General features: G+C 33.6%; 1 protein-coding gene across 1 annotated transcript; it reads left to right on the forward strand.

Moving 5' to 3' along the window:
• The first annotated feature begins 1,728 nt into the window (after positions 1-1,728).
• On the forward strand, positions 1,729-17,932 carry LOC131956275 (putative ferric-chelate reductase 1). Its single transcript, XM_059320726.1, has 17 exons — positions 1,729-1,795; positions 5,411-5,623; positions 6,560-6,687; positions 6,941-7,032; positions 7,586-7,692; positions 9,368-9,532; positions 12,575-12,786; positions 13,157-13,258; positions 13,496-13,634; positions 14,145-14,267; positions 14,561-14,673; positions 14,877-14,963; positions 15,249-15,323; positions 15,678-15,777; positions 16,145-16,285; positions 16,483-16,556; positions 16,814-17,932. Exons 1-17 carry the CDS (start codon positions 1,762-1,764, stop codon positions 16,919-16,921), a joined length of 2,013 nt encoding a protein of 670 aa, XP_059176709.1. The 5' UTR covers positions 1,729-1,761; the 3' UTR covers positions 16,922-17,932.
• Positions 17,933-18,263: the final 331 nt, after the last annotated feature.

Consider the following 18,263-nt stretch of genomic DNA (forward strand, 5'->3'; position numbering starts at 1 on the left):
ATTTATGGGGGGCATCTTCCGCTTGAGTTTGCCCCGGGCATCTACATAGGTCTGCACGCCACTGTTTGCACCCCCTCTACATTTAAATTTATTTTTCAGCCCATTTTGGCGCCCCCTGAGGTCGGCGCCCGGAGACATATGTCCCCCCCCCCGCCCCCCCCCCCCCTCGCTACGCTATTGCCCCAACCCTCTACCCCCTCCCCTCCTCCCGTTCCTAAGTTTAAAATCTCCCTCCAGATTTTCCCATCTCATAGGAGGGACCCGGGTCTACGCAGCAGTGGATGAGCATTCAAGCATGAATTCACCTTTACCCAGGCGTCACGTATTCAGGACAGGGATATACTTGTTACAAATCCCAGACGTCATTCCGAGACATTAAGTTTGTAACGCGGTGTGCTGGATTTTGTATTGTACCTGGCCTGATATACAATATTACAGGTGGCGGTTACAGGTGACTGAGATTTAAAAGGAGATTCTAGCATGTGGAAGGACACAAGTCACATAGCGGAGATACTGTCTTAGAGTCTTAGAGGTATGTTCCTACAAGTAGGCCACCCCTTGAACGTGTGTAGTACACCCCGCAGATTAGTGAGCGTCACACGTGACCTAGTTAAAAACTTGAACACAGCCTACTCACGCGATATTGGACTCCCAATAGGGACATTAACTGTGTACTGCTCACACATTTGTCAGGTATGTTTACTGTATTTTAAATGTTTACATAACATACACACTGAGTATTCAGTAGGTACTAAATAGTATTAAGTATTTTACATTGAGGTCTTTACCGTATAGGCCCTCTCAGTGTTCCTTCAAATATTTTCTCCGGGGTAGGGGGGGGGGGTGGGGGTCGCACTTAAAATTTCCGCGGGGACACTGGTTCTATATAAATTATATAAAGTTTGAACCAGTTTAGATTAATTATATCGATCAATACCAATACCATTCGTAGTTGTTGTTTGATTTTTTTTTTTTATTTTTTTTTTCTGCGTAGATTCTCAATTAGAACATAATTAATATATATAACTAAGCCTATAGCTCTATATGTTTAAAGTTAGGTTAGAACTAGATTTGATTTAAAGATATGATTAGTTTTGAATAAAGCGAGTAATGTTTTGTTAGTTTGCTACTAGTACCACTACATCATGTTTTTGTAATACATTCGATACATACGCTGCATCAAAATTTTAACCTCTCTCCTCTACTCCGAGTGACAAATTGTCACAGAAGTCAAAATTCCCTCCCTCCTTGGTACGTGACTTCATATATTGTCGACTCCCTCCTCACCCCCCCCCTCTCATATTTGTACAAAAAGTGAGATAAAAATTTAAAAAAAATAAGTTTATATTTTATACACTGTTTAGATCAGTATGTTTTGATACGGGTTCTACGATAGACGAAATGCTTCAAACAGGACCGTCTGACGTCATCCACCCACCTCTCTCCTGACCATGACCCCAACACTTGTGAGTACGTGACGTCACAGCGGGGTAAAAACTAGGACGTGAAGTCAGGTCAGACAAGTATTAACCCCCCCCCCCCCCCCCCACACTCCCTAACACCCCTACCCGTTGGCCCCTCCATTAAATAGAGCAGTAAGGGGAACCCTCTATTCAACTGGCTGAACATTTTCTTTAGAGCTGCCCAAGTCACATTGGAAATACGTGCGGCGATGCATTTTTATTTATAAACCTGAATGTCAATAAAGGCCAAGTTCACATTTTTCGTTATATACTCGGGTTTGTCCCTTCTACTGTGTTGATGTGGTATTCAACGGGATTGAGCGAAACGCTTTGTAAGTAGTCTAGGCTATAATTAGTTGATATTATTGTTTTAATGTTCCTGTCATTATAAAAAAAAAGCATGACATAATTTAGATTTTATCAAGATCTAATATGTGGCTCTTTGTATCAGATACATGATTCTGATATATATATATATATATATATATATATATATATATATATATATATATATATATATATATATATGTATATATATATATATATATATATATATATATATATATGTGTATATATATATATATGTATATATATATATATATATATATATATGTATATATATATATATATATATATATATATATATATATATATATATATATATATATATATATATATGACAAAAAAACAACAACTAATATGTTAAAATCATATGCATGTGTTAGATACATATATCTGACTCATGTGCCCGGCCCATGAGCCCGGCCCATGAGCCCGACCCATGAGCCCGACCCATGAGCCCGACCCATGAGCCCGACCCATGAGCCCGACCCATGAGCCCGACCTATGAGCCCGACCCATCTGCCCGACCCATCTGCCCGACCCATCTGCCCGACCCATCTGCCCGACCCATCTGCTCGACCCATCTGCCCTACCCATCTGCCTGACCGATGTATCTGAAAACACACACTGCCTACACATTAGCATGTGTTCTGGTTCTACGACAACATTTCGTACTGGAAATATACCGTAACTTATTCGTTCAACAATTTCTAGTAGAATTTAATTTTTTTTTCAAATAAATAAAAGATAAATAATGTTACTACGTCAGTGTTACATCTTACTCCATATAAAATACAATTATAATAAACAGCCCCTACGACCTCTTTGAGTTATATAGGCGCGATCTATTTCAAGAAAAAAATAACACTTATTATTATTCAGTTATGTAGTTTTGCGCAGGAAACACATACAATACGTAAGGTTATGTGAAGGTGTGTACTTCACCAGCGGTCGTGGGGTTGAAGACAACAGCCGATAAAGTCAGACAACGAAGTCGTGACTGGATTCGCTTGAGTGCGGACATAACTGACAGTAAAATATTCATTGTTAGCTGGTGGGGTGAAGGGGGGGGGGGTTCACCCTTGATTATTCGTGTCATTAAGTCCCTACCTTGCACCGGTCTAAGCCCGTTGCTTAGCTCGTAGATTTTAAAAGTTAATTGTATTTTAGTGGTTTCACTTTTGTTCAGTAGCGGTGAATGTTATGTTAGTAACAATAGAGGTTAGTATTTTGTGGGTGAAAAAGCCAAAAAAATTTAATATGACAAGCTGGTTTTTGGTAAACGAAACAAACAGACGCCCAATATATGTTGTCAGAATATAAATTAAAACTGGAAAGAAAAAAAACAAGAAAAGTGCCAGAGTGTTTGGCGGATTTGAAGGAAGGAGGTGCTTCTGACATGGGGGGGGGGTGTCATAAACATGTGATACAATGTTGCTAGGGTTTGGGGTAGGTCAGGCAAAGGTTACAATCGTGACGAGTCGATCTTCAAGTGATCAATAAATAAAGAAAATCAATGGCCTGCGTATCGGTTTTAATTGATTATTGGTTTAGGAATGCAGGTAAACCTTCGACTTCGAGTGTAAGATTCCAGTTCTTATTGACAAAATGCATAGCCATAACCCTCTTGTCCTAGACAGTTTCGCTACTCAATTTTATCACATTCTTTTCCCCCCTACCCAACCCTCGCTTACCCCATGACCTCATATCCCCCCCCCCCCTTTCTTACCACAAGCCGTCATCCAGGTTAGCCTCCGAATCTAAATATAAATCTGAATGTCAATCTTCATTTCTGTACCCAATGATTTCTGCTCCCTTTTTTATATCCGGCCATAAATTGCTTTATTATACAAAAGTCATTTCTCTCGTCGGTTTAAACGTGTTACGTTTCTTTAAAGTTGTTATGTCTACGTGTTTCTGTTTGCTTGTGAAGGGTCTATCGTTTAATGTTCTTAACAGAAATAAAAAATATAAACATTATAGATTTAACTCTATGTCTGCTAGCTATTTTTTTAAAAGCTTTCAAACATCGATCTAAAGTCGTAAAACATTCCTGCGTGTTTAACAACGTAAAGATCTATTCATGTTTTTAACACTCCCTCACGGCTCGTGTTTCCTGGGTACGACATGGGGTTGGTTTAGTAAAGAGACATTTTATAATTATTTTTTTTAAAAGCATTAGAAAGCCACACATCTAATTCTATTTTATTAGCGGCAAAGCCTGTCAGATGACAGATATAAAACAATACAGCGTTTGTTCTGTTAGATTTTCAGTTGTCTAGTTCAGTTTCCAAGCATAAAATTTCATGCTAAGAACATGCAGTGACTAATTGAACTTATATTTAGTTGAATTTCAATATAACCAATTTGATCTGTTTTAGTAGCTAAAATATCGACATCGAATTATATTTATTAATTATTTTACCACAGTACCCTCCTCTTTAAATTGACCAGTCACCCTCTTTACCTTGATATCTCAACCTTCTTTTTACCTTGCCCCACCCTGTCCTTAAATTAACTGACTCATCATTGCTGGACCACTCGATACCCGGACCCATCACCATCTTATTTACCTTGACCCATCACCTTTTACCTTGGCCTTTACATTGCTCGACAACTCCATACCTAGATCCATTACCTTTTGCTTTGGATTTATGTACACAATACCGCCTATTATAAATACTGTAACAACGCGTATTTGTAGATGAGGCAATACGGTGCTATTGTGAGTTCTTCAATGCACACGAATAACAGTTCTTTCAACTTTCAACTTTAATAAAAATCGATCCACAAGATGGTAACTCCATAGTAGAATAACGACAATCCAAGTACAATCCAGAACAACAGATTAACGTGGTGACGGCTTACCGTGTTTCTTCCAGACTTTTTTCTCCGGGGGGCACTTGACATTCTTCGAGGGGGGGGGGGGGGAGAACTACAATGCTAAAAGTATTAAAAGTATATATTTTCTATATAAATGTTATTTCGTTCGGGGGAGCGGGACGGTAGACTTTCTTCGGGGGGGGGGGGGGGGGGGGCGGAGAAGAGATGCCTGGAAGAAACTCTGACGGCTTACATACAGGCACACTTAGTCCACCTTACACTCCCCTTTTATACACTTCATTCTCTCCCCTAACGTCAGTTAGCGATCTAACAAAAAGCATGGAAAAACATGATAAGTCACTCACAGTCCTTCTGTTGGCCAGGTACTCTACTTTCATACAAGTTCATTCTAAATAAACAATACAAGAAGTACAGTCTGTTACAAATACATTCGGTTATTTCTAAGTCATTATTTTTGTAGAAAACGCCCCTCGCTCAAATACAAAACAACTAGTATAAAATCGCTATGGGATGGCGTGGTGGTAGAGCGCTAGGCTGCTAACCCGAGAGTCTCGGTTCAAAGTCAGTAGAACCCAGTTCTGATGGGTACCTAACTTATGTTAAAGAAAGTAAAGGCGGTTTGACAAAGTGCTGATCACACCTTCCCTTCGCATTACGAGATCAAGAAACATATGAACTCTACTTCATCTGCCCGATGGATCGCTAGGTTTAAAGAGGATTCATTACTTTACTTTTATAGCATCACTAATTTTATTTCACAGCCAAGTATCACATGATGTCGGTTTTGGAGAAGACACTGTTGTTTATCGTTGCTCTCTGCTTCAAGACCGGCAACTGCTTCCCTAACGGCGCGAATGTTGATTCGTCCTGTTCAAATCTTGTACCTCAGCATGGGGCATCATCACAAACCTCGACACCGCCATACAAGATCACCTTCACACCTACGTCATATACAGCTGGTCAGACGGTGTCGGGTGAGTTTTTTTCACTGATTTATTTCTTCCTCTATAACTACTATAGATATGTACCCCAACTTTTCCCGTACACGTGTCCGAGTGATAGAATCAACCCGTGAAGGAAGACGATGGCCTCACGTCAGAGCTTGCAATGAGCAGCCATTTTGGTCAAACTTCAAGCAGAAAAGTGGCTGACAACTAGACTAAATCCGACCAAAAATTTCTTGAATACGGCTGCCGACTTCTGCTTTTGATACTGAACAGTCCTAGTTGCTATGCCTAGGTAATGGGATAAAGAGCAGTGACAAAGACGCGTTGTTATGTTACAAAAGCAAAAAAATAATAATAATAATAATATAAAGTCTTGAACTGGTATGCAAAATATGTTCGTTGAAGAAAACAATTCGTTTCGTCTCCCTTGCATCTCTCATCAAACAAATACATTCTTACCCAAATGTGTCTAGGATAATCATAACCCATATTGGTCTACACTTCATATTTGAGAATCGACCTTGTCAAACAATTTTAAAACTAATAAAGGAAATAAGTTTTATCGATTAGTTAGCGATACATTGCAAAGGTGACTTTGAAACGTGTTAGCGGAAACCCAATGTTTATAAAATAAAGTTTTATTTATTGATACAAATTTATAACTATATGCTTTAATTTTGAAGACCGTAGATCATTGCGAAAGTTTTCGTACATCCCCTATCACTAGCTAGCGCCTCCCCCAGGAAATCGAGATTCCCCCCCCCCCCCCAGAAACAACGGGGCTAGTTCCTGCCAGGATTGAATATTTTAGTACTGTGGCGCCATGGTGTGTAGCCATTAGATTTGAAACACATGAAAGAAGTGAAAATGTGATGTTTAAAAAAAATAAACAAACACATTCATTCATCTATGCATATATTATGTCAAAGCAAAAATGTGTATACGTGTAATTTTGTATTTCAGTAACAATTAGTGCAAACCCCAGTTCGTTCAAAGGTTTCATGATACAAGCCAGACGGGCAGACGGCTCGTCCAGTGAACGTTTGGGCTCTTTCACACCTGTAGCTAATACTCAACAAGCCTGCAGTGGGGTCAGTATATGAGAGCTGTAACTGTTGTCGAATGTGTTTATTTTTTAAAATTATCTTGCTGTCTAACTTTTTATTAGTTGTGATGTAAAATATGAACAATAGTTCCATAATATTTTCGATAATTAAAGATCACCATTGTGGTATTAAGTATGATGCCAGTTGTTGTTTTTTTTTTAATAAAATTTGTGTTGCAAATGTTTAAAATGCAGTTGCGATTTGACCCTCATTGTTGTTTTTTTTTTTTTAATCCTAGCAAGCTCTGGTACATACAAATAGTGATTCCAAGTCTCTTTTAACCTTCAATTGGACGCCTGCATCGACATATCTCGGTAATGTTGTCTTTAGGTAAGTAAAAACTATTTTTTTCATCATGATGTAGTATGACCACATAAGACCTAAAAAAAAAAACTGCTCAAAATGTAATATGTGACTTCTGTTGAAAACAGTTTTTAAACACATCATCTAGATATCTAGCACGTGTTAAACATTGGTTCAGTTTGAATGTGATTGTTGCGTTATTTGTTAGGCCTAGTTATTGTTACGTCCCCTGTATTACACCTACAGTGAGTGTGTAGTCGATGTGTAGACTTGCGGCAGTGACTGTACAAGGCATAGTGCTATGACGTGTGGTCAGAGACTGTTATCTGCACGCTAAATAAGGTGTTGAAGTGAACTTGATGGTGTGGTAACCAAAGGCGTAGCGACGGGGAAGGGGGTGGTACATATGGCCCCGGGCGCCGATCCTAGGGGCGCCAAAATAAGCTAATTTTAGCTGCTATTTTGAATTATAAATATAAAAAAAATATATGGGGGGGGGGGGAGGGGCAAATTGAAAGGGGTCACTACGCCTCTGGTGGTAACTACATTCTGTTGCATCATTTTTACTTCATTTCCACAGGGTTACCTATGTGCAGGCTGAGAGAACCTTCTGGGCGAATATCGCATCCAGTACATTAACTTTTGTTGGAAGTACTAGCGGCCCGGCCACACAAGCGCCCACATCTAGTAAGTTAACACTGGGTGACACGGGGCAAAACTAACATCCTAATTTTAAAACATGCATGATTATATATATATATATATATATATATATATATATATATATATATATATATATATATATATATATATATATATATATATATATATATATATATATATATATATATATATATATATATATATATATATATATATATATATATTTTAATATTAAATAGCATGTAAATGTATTTCTGACAAGGTATCAGGCAAAGAGAAACTTGTGGGCAAATATTGCATCAAATACGTTAACTTTTGTTAATGTACATCAAATCAATCCCCCCCCCCCCCCCCCCTCCCCATCAACCGAGCGAAAAAGACATTTTTAACAATTCAAATAGAAAATATATACTTCAATGCAAAATGTCAACATAAAAAGGTTGAAAGGTCCATCTAAAAGGGTTAGGAAATCGCTAAGTAAAAAGACCTCTTAGATTATGTTTACTCGACACTGTAAATGTCATTACATTTTGCTAAAACACAAATCGGGAGACATTGTAAGTCCCTCTTGTGCCCAGTTTTTTTCAGCTAGAGCTTGTAATCGAGTTTTTTCCCCTAGATTTTTTTATCGAGACACTTTTGTCTGCAGAACTATTCCCCCCCCCCTCCCTTGCTTTTTTTTTCTTTACAAAATGCAATGCTTTAATTTATATTTCTTTTAAATTAATTTTTAATCCACGTTTTCTTAAAACGTGAATCGTGCCGTTATGGTACACGGTTTTCATGCCATTTTTTTCCTCTTTGTACTGACATGGGGGTTTACAATTCAACTCTAGGAAAAGTGATACCTTTCATTCCCCTCACAGTAATGGTGGGAAGACGTATGCACGATAGCTTGTCAAGTTTCCGATGGCTTGTCAAGTTTTCTGATAGCTTGTCCAGTTTTCCGATAGCTTGTCCAGTTTTCCGATAGCTTGTCCAGTTTTCCGATAGCTTGTCCAGTTTTCCGATAGCTTGTCCAGTTTTCCGATAGCTTGTCCAGTTTTCCGATAGCTTGTCCAGTTTTCCGATAGCTTGTCCAGTTCTCCGATAGTTTGTCCAGTTCTCCGATAGCTTGTCCAGTTCTCAACACACGCAGGGTATACTTATACGTATAATTTAGAAATTGTCATTCTGGTAATAAAAAAAAATGTAAAAAATAAAAACCCTTATCAATATTGACAGTTTTGCGTGCGACGTCTATGCTTACTCGAAGCGCTAAAGAAATGGTCATTGAATAAAAGAAACAATTCTGTTGTATCGACTTAGGTTTTAAATTTTTTTTTTTTTTTGTTGGCGTCTACCCCAGATAGTCAGTTTAAATTTCTTTGTCTCCCCTTTTTGTTTATTCCCCTTTTTTTGTTAATCTCCATTTTTTTTTTGCTAGTCTCCCCTTTTTGTAAGTGTCTCGTTTTTTGTGACCTATTCATTTGATGCATCTTACAATATTGATTTAAAAAAAAAAATTCTTCCTTTGGTGCCCAAATCAAAGAACTAACCAACTACGACAAATATTTCAGAGCTTGTGGAAGAAAATGTAATGTTTTCATCAATTCTTTTGTTATTAATACAATCTTAAAGGTGGTTTATTTTTTCTATAAGTAGTAAGTAGGCTACAAATATTATCATATCAACAAACTTTTCATTTTCAACATCACAGCTTCTACAGCTCCTGTATATCTAACATCTACAGCTCCATCAATACCAACAGCAGTAACATCTACAGCTTCAGCAGCTGTAACAAATACAGCTGCTCCAGTATCTGTAACATCTACGGCTCCTGTAATAACTACCAGTACAGCATTTCTAACTGTTGCTACTACAGGTCTGTTTTTGTGTAATTCAGTAGAATTTCTTTGATGGTAGAATTTCTTTGATGGTAGAATTTCTTTGATGGTAGAATTTCTTTGATGGTAGAATTTCTTTGCTGCTAGAATTTCTTTGATGGTAGAATTTCTTTGATGGTAGAATTTCTTTGCTGCTAGAATTTCTTTGATGGTAGAATTTCTTTGCTGGTAGAATTTCTTTGATGGTAGAATTTCTTTGCTGATAGAATTTCTTTGCTGGTAGAATTTCTTTGCTGGTAGAATTTCTTTGATGGTAGAATTTCTTTGCTGGTAGAATTTCTTTGATGGAAGAATTTCTTTGCAGAGAAAATTTTGTTGCTGTGGCTAAAAGGGCTCTTATTTCTATGGTTTACTAATATTCTGGGCTAAAGATTTCAATATTACAGTTTTCTTAAAGGCAAATAAAAAGAATACACATCAAAACTAACAATTGTGCTAACATTTGTGAACTGTGTGTTATACTATGTTGTAACAATAAAAAAGAAACCTGAAAAATATTTGAATCAACGTTATTCAAACACTCAGAAAATCTTGAAATATTTGTTGTATTCAACATTCAACAAGAAAAATTATTTGGGTGCTGCTTTTCACAAATAATTGAGATTGTATAGTTTGATTATTAGTCTCTTATTAATATCAAAACTTATCTGAATATATAGTTTTTTTAATAATACATTTCATAATAATGTAATTGAATTTTTTATAGTGTACACAGACACATGCACAAATACACATCATCTTAAAGCATTCCTTCATAAGCCTAATAGCCTATAATGCCTAATCATAAAGCAAGCTTATAAGTGCATTCCATTTATAACAGCTATCTTTATTGCTGCCTTAATAAACTTCACAAGAGCCAGCAGTAAACACAGCACCTGTTTCTCACTAAACAGTTTAATATGATAGGCGTACTATTAGCTAGAGAAAACACCCCATAGTCGATCCAACATTCTAAGAAATTAATTATTACTAACGCTTTAGCTATTCTTTAACATCTGCCTTAACTCCTGTACAGCTTTTAACTAAAAACAAAACTCAGTTATACCCTAACCTTTTCCAAAATGATTCACCCCATGACTCATAACCCATAACTCTTGTATATAATTATACTTTACAAAAACAGAAAAGAATATTAATAAATGGTGATAGATTAAGCTACACTCAAAATCACACATTTTTAAAAACGTTATAAAATTCATATATAAAAAAATATCAATATCAATAAAATTATAAAAAAATTATGTTCTAAAATTCACCTAAATCTAACACCTACATTAAACTCTATTAGCAATTTTTAAAAACAATTTAAAATAAATTAATTTGGCCTAGCCACATTTATAAAAATGAGGTGTATATCATTAAAATTTTACAACAGCGTATTGATAACAGTTATTCTTGTTAATAGTTTACATATATGGTCTAACAGCTTCAACCACAAAAGCTGGCATCACAAATCCTACAGCTGCAACAGGTGGGGCTACCTCACCTCCCATAACTTCTACAGCTGCAAACGTTGCATCTTCTACAGGTCGGTCTGTCCAATGATATATTCACTGATTTTTTTTTAGTCTACAAACTTCCCCTAATTTTCAACAAGCTTCTTAACTTTTTTTTTGTTTTAATTTTCAATGAAAATAAATTGTAGAATAATTTTTCTAGAATGGCAAACAATGGCATTGATGTTGATCCCCCCCCCTTTACCTTCAAAACACAGCAATCTAATAATAGACTACAGCTATATGTGATGGTGTGCTCGTATCACACTAAGTCTACAATTTTAAAAATTATGAATTTCAAAAAACCACTATTGGACATTCTTTAAAATTATTATACAAATAAATATATTTATAGACAATATACATATATCTAGGGTTTTGAACACCCCCCCCCCCCCTGGCCTGTTACCATATGACATCCACATTAACATTTTTTCCATATAATTGTCTCTTTCTGCCATCACATTAACATTTTTCAAAATAAATATATCTTTCTGCCATTACATTAACATTTTTCAAAATAAATATATCTTTCTGCCATTACATTAATATTTTTCTATATAAATATATATTTATGCTATGACATTAACATTCTTCTATATAAATATATATTACTGTCATCACATTAACATTTTTCTATCTAGTTATATCTTTTTGCCATCACATTAACATTGGTCCACATAATTATATTTTTCAGGAAGATACAACTAAATATATATATATATATATATATATATATATATATATATATATATATATATATATATATATATATATATATATATATATATATATATATATATATATATATTGTCCGCAACTTTAGTTGCTTTATATTTTAAGTTTACTTTTGAGGCATTTGTGATTGTATGCTGTTGTTGAATGGTGGAGCCATTAACCATTAACATAGCCTCCCCTTTTGATGGTTATTATGACTAATAAAAAGTTTGTTGTTATGTTTTTATCACATATGCCTACAGACAGGTGACTTGCCTAAAAAAGGTCACATAAGTCTTTAAGTTAGCACACACATGGGGTTACAGTATAAATCTTTAGATTTCCAATTAATTAAAATGTTCTTCTGTGCTGATCCAAAACAAGCTAATACCCTAATTAAACACCCATACAAAACATACAAAGTATCTTATAGCAAAATGTATACACACAAACAAATTTGATAGAAAAAAAAATGCAAGAAGAAAAACTTATATTTTTAGTAGTCTAAATTTGAAACTTAACTCTATGCCTCATAAAAACAAAGCATGTAGGCTACTAATACTATAATAAATAATTTACTTAATTAGAATTTTAACTGAAGGTATAGTGTAGGCCTATCTATTTTAAGAATCAATTGCCTCTGCCTATAGGACCATGATAAAGCCAAGCAGTTCACACATTTTGTATGGCTAGAACGAAAACTAATACAAGAGATTACCTAGGAAAATTACAAGGGAAATCACTCTCCATAATTCTGATTTACATTACAACAACATAATTTTGTATTGACACTCATATTTGTTTCAGTTCCCACTGCCCAGAGTTTGGGAACTGTTTCTGCTGATCCTACCTGTGAAGGTTCAACTAAAGGATGTTTCACATCTTGTACTGGCAACACCTGCAAGTTTATTGTGAGCTGGAAGGAGGATGGAACTGATGTTGTCTACAATTTTACAGCTGCTGTTGAGTTTTCTGACGGCTCATATGTAGCTCTTGGACTTTCTAGTGACTCCAGCATGGCAAGTATTTTACCTGATTTTTTAAGCATCAATGATTATTTTCAGTGAAGTTAGTTCGTGATAACTTTTATTTTATTTAAATTGAATATAAGTATTGTTGATAAAACAATTTTTTTTTAAAGTTTAAAATAAACAATTTTTTTTAATAGTTTATTTTTTCAAACTTAGATCATTTATTTTGGAATCATTTGTAATAAAATTTTGTATCAAACAAAGCAAATTTTCTAATTATTTTATTTGCTGAAAACTTCTGAATAAAACTATCTGTAAGGGTTTTGTATAATATTGTGTTTGAGGATTTAATTGGTATAATTTTGGTAAAATTCATATCTCAGATTTATTAAAAACCAATTTTCTTTTATTTCTTTAGGGTAATGATAGTGTGATTGGTTGTGCCTTTGGTACAGATGGTCTTGTTGTGTCCTTCACTGCTGCAAATGTTGGTAAAAGTTCAGCTTCCTTCCCAGACAGTGTAAGTAATAAAAAAAATCTCAATTTTAAAACCAAATTGTCTGGTAGAAAATGTTGACATTGATTATAGTTTAAATAAATTTGATGACACTGTTATAATTTATTTTTAAATAATGAAAGTTATAGTAAATGGTCTTAGCTGAGATTGATTATTTTTTTAACAATCAGAAAATTGTATTTTTGAAGAATATTTTTCTAGCTTTATTTTAATCAGACCTACTGGTTTAAAATATTCTAGAGTGTGAGGCTATTATCTGGCAGTTATAAAAATGGTATCCTGACATGCTCAGTTCATCGACCTATTGCAGGACTAGGGAAGCGTTATGATGTCAGCAAACCATGGACACTGTTGTTTGCAAGCGGAGTAGCCTACGTAGGTAAGTAATCATTGTGTATTTTTTACTAGGATCCCCCTTGTTACTAAATATTACATCGAGATCAATCAAGTATAGAACTAAATATTATAGCTGTCATTAAAATATATGTCATTATAATGTAGTAAAATAAATCACTGTTGGGCCTGAAGTAGTTTCATTGTTTTCTTTATTGAATATTTTTTATGTAAACTTCTACTTTAAAAACTGATCCTAGCCAACATGCTAAATTTACATTATATAAAAAACACAATCCATAATTAATTAAAAATCAATTACTTTAGATTCTACTGCACAAGAAATTTAATTGTTGAGTGTTAAATTTTTCTTTTGAGTTAATTATCATAAAAAATAACTTTTTTCAAAGAGTATTCTTTAGCAGTACTAGAAATTCTAATTAAAATAAGAATGATTAAGATTTTATGTTGAAAAATAAAATAGATAGTTAAGTAGCCTATATATTTTTATTCATAATACATCTTAACTTAATAATTAAAAAAAATAATTCTACAGATTCGGTTGTTTCTTTAACAAACCATTACAGCAATAATTACATCTCGGCAATAGCTGTGACTTCTAAGTACGTAGGCAATGTTAATGTGCAGGAGCAGGATAACCCCATGTATAAAGCTCATGGTAAACAATTATTTTATACTTTGCAGTCATGTTAAGACTCATTTTTGAAGGGCTGCCATTAAGATAGAATAAATTATTTTTAACTAGGTAATGCAATATTTTTAAATAACTACACAGCTAGATCATTTCTGCATTGGTGATTTCAGATATAGTATGGAAATCAAGTTCATAATTTTTTTTTAAATTACTCAAAAATATTTTTTTTACATTTTAAATATTGTTTATTTATCAATAAAATCAATGTCTATATTTTTTAACTAACAGTACGAATCATTGTTGATTGTTTATTACAGGCTGTTTGATGGTAGCTGCATGGATGTTCTTTTCAAGTATTGGGATCATCACTGCCAGATTTTACAAGCCAGTGTGGAAAAACACAATTTTATCTCTCAAAGTTTGGTTCCAGGTTAGTAAATATCACTTAGACAATGACAACACAGCTACATATTTTCTTCTGTAAGTCATAAAAGAAAATATGGAACTACATTGTTTTTTTTTCAATATTTTGGAAATTTTCATCCATATTGCATGTTGTGATGAGTATATTTAATGTAAAATGTTACAATCTTGTATAGTTAAATGCTAAATAGAAGTTTTTATTATGTTCAGATTCACAGACTGTGTATGGTGCTTGTGTTCTGTTTAACTGCCATTGGATTCATCATTATCTTTGTTGAGGAGAAGGATTGGAGTAAAGTAAGTCGTTAACATAGAAATGTAAAAACATATTACTTGAATGTAAAGATTTTTATCAGGCAATTTATATCGTGTGACATACAGTCATCAGGTGCTAGAATGCTTGCTATATGTTTATTATTTTCTAAAAGCTAGCACAGCTTGTAAACATATGAGAGAGTTATGTTTGCCTACTTGTAAGTTTTGTGTAGTGTTTTTTTTCTTGTTGTCAATCCTAAATTAAATTAAAAGTCTTTTAATGTCAGATTTATGATAAAAACTCAAATGATTACTTTTATTTTTCAGGTAGAAAATGAGGCAGTGTATTTATCTGGTCACCCCATCATAGGTGTCATTGTCATGATCCTGACAGTCCTTAATGTGAGTCTTGTCATTTCTTTCACTTTCAAAATCAGTAGCAATAAGCTAATTATTTAAATGTAGTTTTTATTTTTTATATTTAATTATTTAAATATTCAAACGTAGCTTTTAAAATTTGGTGGCTCTTAAGATTAGTGTTTTATAAATAAAGTGATGTAACCAAATATGTAATATAAACATATTATAATATTTAAAAATTACTAATTTTTAAAACATATTCTAAAAATGATATTTTTTAAAGAAGATATTTCCTTCTGAATTTTATAATCAAACAAAAAGTGAGTACTTTTTCCTTTGTTTTCTTTAACACTTTAAACACCATTGTAAATAATCAACTGTTGAATGTGTTGACAGCCAGTCATGTCTTTGTTTCGTTGTGACCCTGGCACACCCAAGCGACCTCTCTTTAACTGGGCCCATTTCATTGTGGGAGTATCTGCTCATATTTTGGCTGGTAAGTTGACATTTAAAAAATTCACCTTTGTTTTATTGTGGCAGTATCTGCTCATATATTGGCTGGTAAGTTGATTCATCTAAGCTTCCCTGATGAGCTTAATAAAATATTCTAGCTAGTTCTTTAGAAAACTGTTAGTGTCTATTTTGTAGAGAAACAATAATAATAATAAAATAATGTCACCATCTTGATATCTGTTTATTTTAATTGAAATGTTAAATGTGTTTTCTTCGATGAGCTTAATAAAAAATTCTAGCTGATTGTTTAGAAATAAATATTAGTTTCTATTTAGTTGATAAGCTTACAAATGATAAAATATTGACCCACTATATTAATTGAAATGATAAATATATTTTGTCTATTTCAGTGATCGCCATTTTCTTTGGTGTGCGCCTCAAAGGTGCTGCCACACCTTACTACACTGTCTATATCTTAGGGGCATATGTGGCCTGGATCCTGTTTGTGGAGATTTTACTGGAGCTGATCAACTGCTGTGACAAAAGAATAGGTGAGAAAAACTTGACAATTTAGGTGTTAAAGGGATAGGTAGGAAAAATGTGACATTATACAAGAGAATAAAAAGGTAACAAAATATTTAACTGGCAAGTTATTGAATAAGCACAGATCTAACAGCTTTAAATTTCATGTTAAAATAAATAACATTGGCTGGTTGGCTTTAATTTTTTTTTTTGTTGCTTGACGCAGTTAAACAAGAAGTCTATGAAATGGGGAGCTCAGATAACCCTAAATTCAAACCACCAGGTACACAAAGTAAAAAGGTTGGTTCCATTTTTTTAAAAACTTTGATTGCGATCAAATGTTTTTGAATGTATAAATTATTTTATTATAATTAATATAATAATGTATATTTATATTAATATATGGGCACAGATTAAGGGAGCAGTCTAAAACTGAGTCTGCTGGAAATGTGTAGTTGTAGCCCTTTGCTCCCCAGGGGCCACAAAGGAATGATGATGATGATGATATTAATATAAATTAATTATTTCAAAATGTAAACAAATTCAACTTTTTCCAGACAATCTTGATCAAGCGCGTCATTCTTGTAGTCCACTGTGTTGTGGTGGCGTCTTTGGCTGCTGCTGTCATGGCCATCATTGGTGTTGGAGAGGGATCTGATTCATAAGGGGCCATCTATTCATGACACAGGAGAATCTAGACCACACAGTTAAAGACATTTGTTGTAATTCATCTATGTTAATGAGTTTTGGACCAGAATGAAATTTTTAAATTGTATGTTGTACGTTTGAATGAAAACTATTTGTTAGATTTGATATAAATTACATGTAAGTAAAATAGAGGTGTAACTATGTAATTGTACAAATTGTTTTACCAGTTATTGATGCTTTTCCTAATTGTTCTTGTAATTCATTTGAATAATTTTATGTATTTTTTCTTATAATTTATGTAAATATTTTTATGCTATTACTTTAAAATTTATTGTAATCAAATCTAGTTTTCTTGGCAACAGATAATTTCATACATTTTTTTCCTATTTAGATAAGTGTTTTATTCCTGGCACTTTCAATCCTGTTTATTATAAATCTGCACTATGTTCATTCCTATTTTTATATCACTCACACCTATAGTAACTTTTTAACTTCTCTAAATAATGCTGTGATTAAATTTGATTTTTTACAAATATTTATGTTGTATGTACTAAGCCTACAAAATATTTAATGATCATTGTAAATTTTTTCTTTCCTTTTTTAAAAAAAAATAAATGTAAAAGTTCATCTTGGCTGGCTGAAGATGTTCTTGCAAGAAGAGTTCTGTTTTAAGATCTCGAAAATTAGTTGTCCATCGTATTTGTTACAATCCCACACAGTAAATTTCTTGTCCATCATATTGTTATAAGCCTATACTACAGATTTCTTGTTCGTCATATTTGTTATAATTCCCCACACTACACATCTCTTGTCCATCATATTTGTTATAATCCCACATTACACATTTCTTTTCCAAGGTAATTGTTATAATCAAACACTACAGTTTTCTCAGTTCAACATTATAATAATAAAATATTGTTTTTATTTCACATCCTTTAATTAAGCTTTTCAAACTTACACCTAGATACCATTTATTGTAAAAGTGAATTGCTTTTTTGTTATGTTTTTAATGAATAAATCTAATATTCTATTTGACGCATTTAATTTATTTATAAGTCAATAAAATGGTAACAAGTCCAATGGAAAGTAATAGGAGATTAAATTTAATTAACTTAACGCTCTTCTTTAAATTTAAAGCGAAATTAAACGTGAATGTAGGCTACCTGTGCTTTAAATTTGTGGCAGTATTGTTTTAAAATAATATCACACAATTTTTTTAAAATTACCGAAGAAAAGTGCAAAACGGAAATTTCTGTCTGGGGTTGGGGGTCCCCGTGTTATGGCCCATATTGACAGTTGACTCTAATATCAGCCCTTTTTTCTGAGTTGTCTCTCTTAGATCTGACCGGGTTGCTGCCC

The sequence above is a fragment of the Physella acuta genome, unplaced genomic scaffold (genome assembly GCF_028476545.2).
Source record: "Physella acuta isolate Inbredline_101_S28 unplaced genomic scaffold, ASM2847654v3 ptg001144l, whole genome shotgun sequence".
Taxonomy (NCBI): domain Eukaryota; kingdom Metazoa; phylum Mollusca; class Gastropoda; family Physidae; genus Physella; species Physella acuta.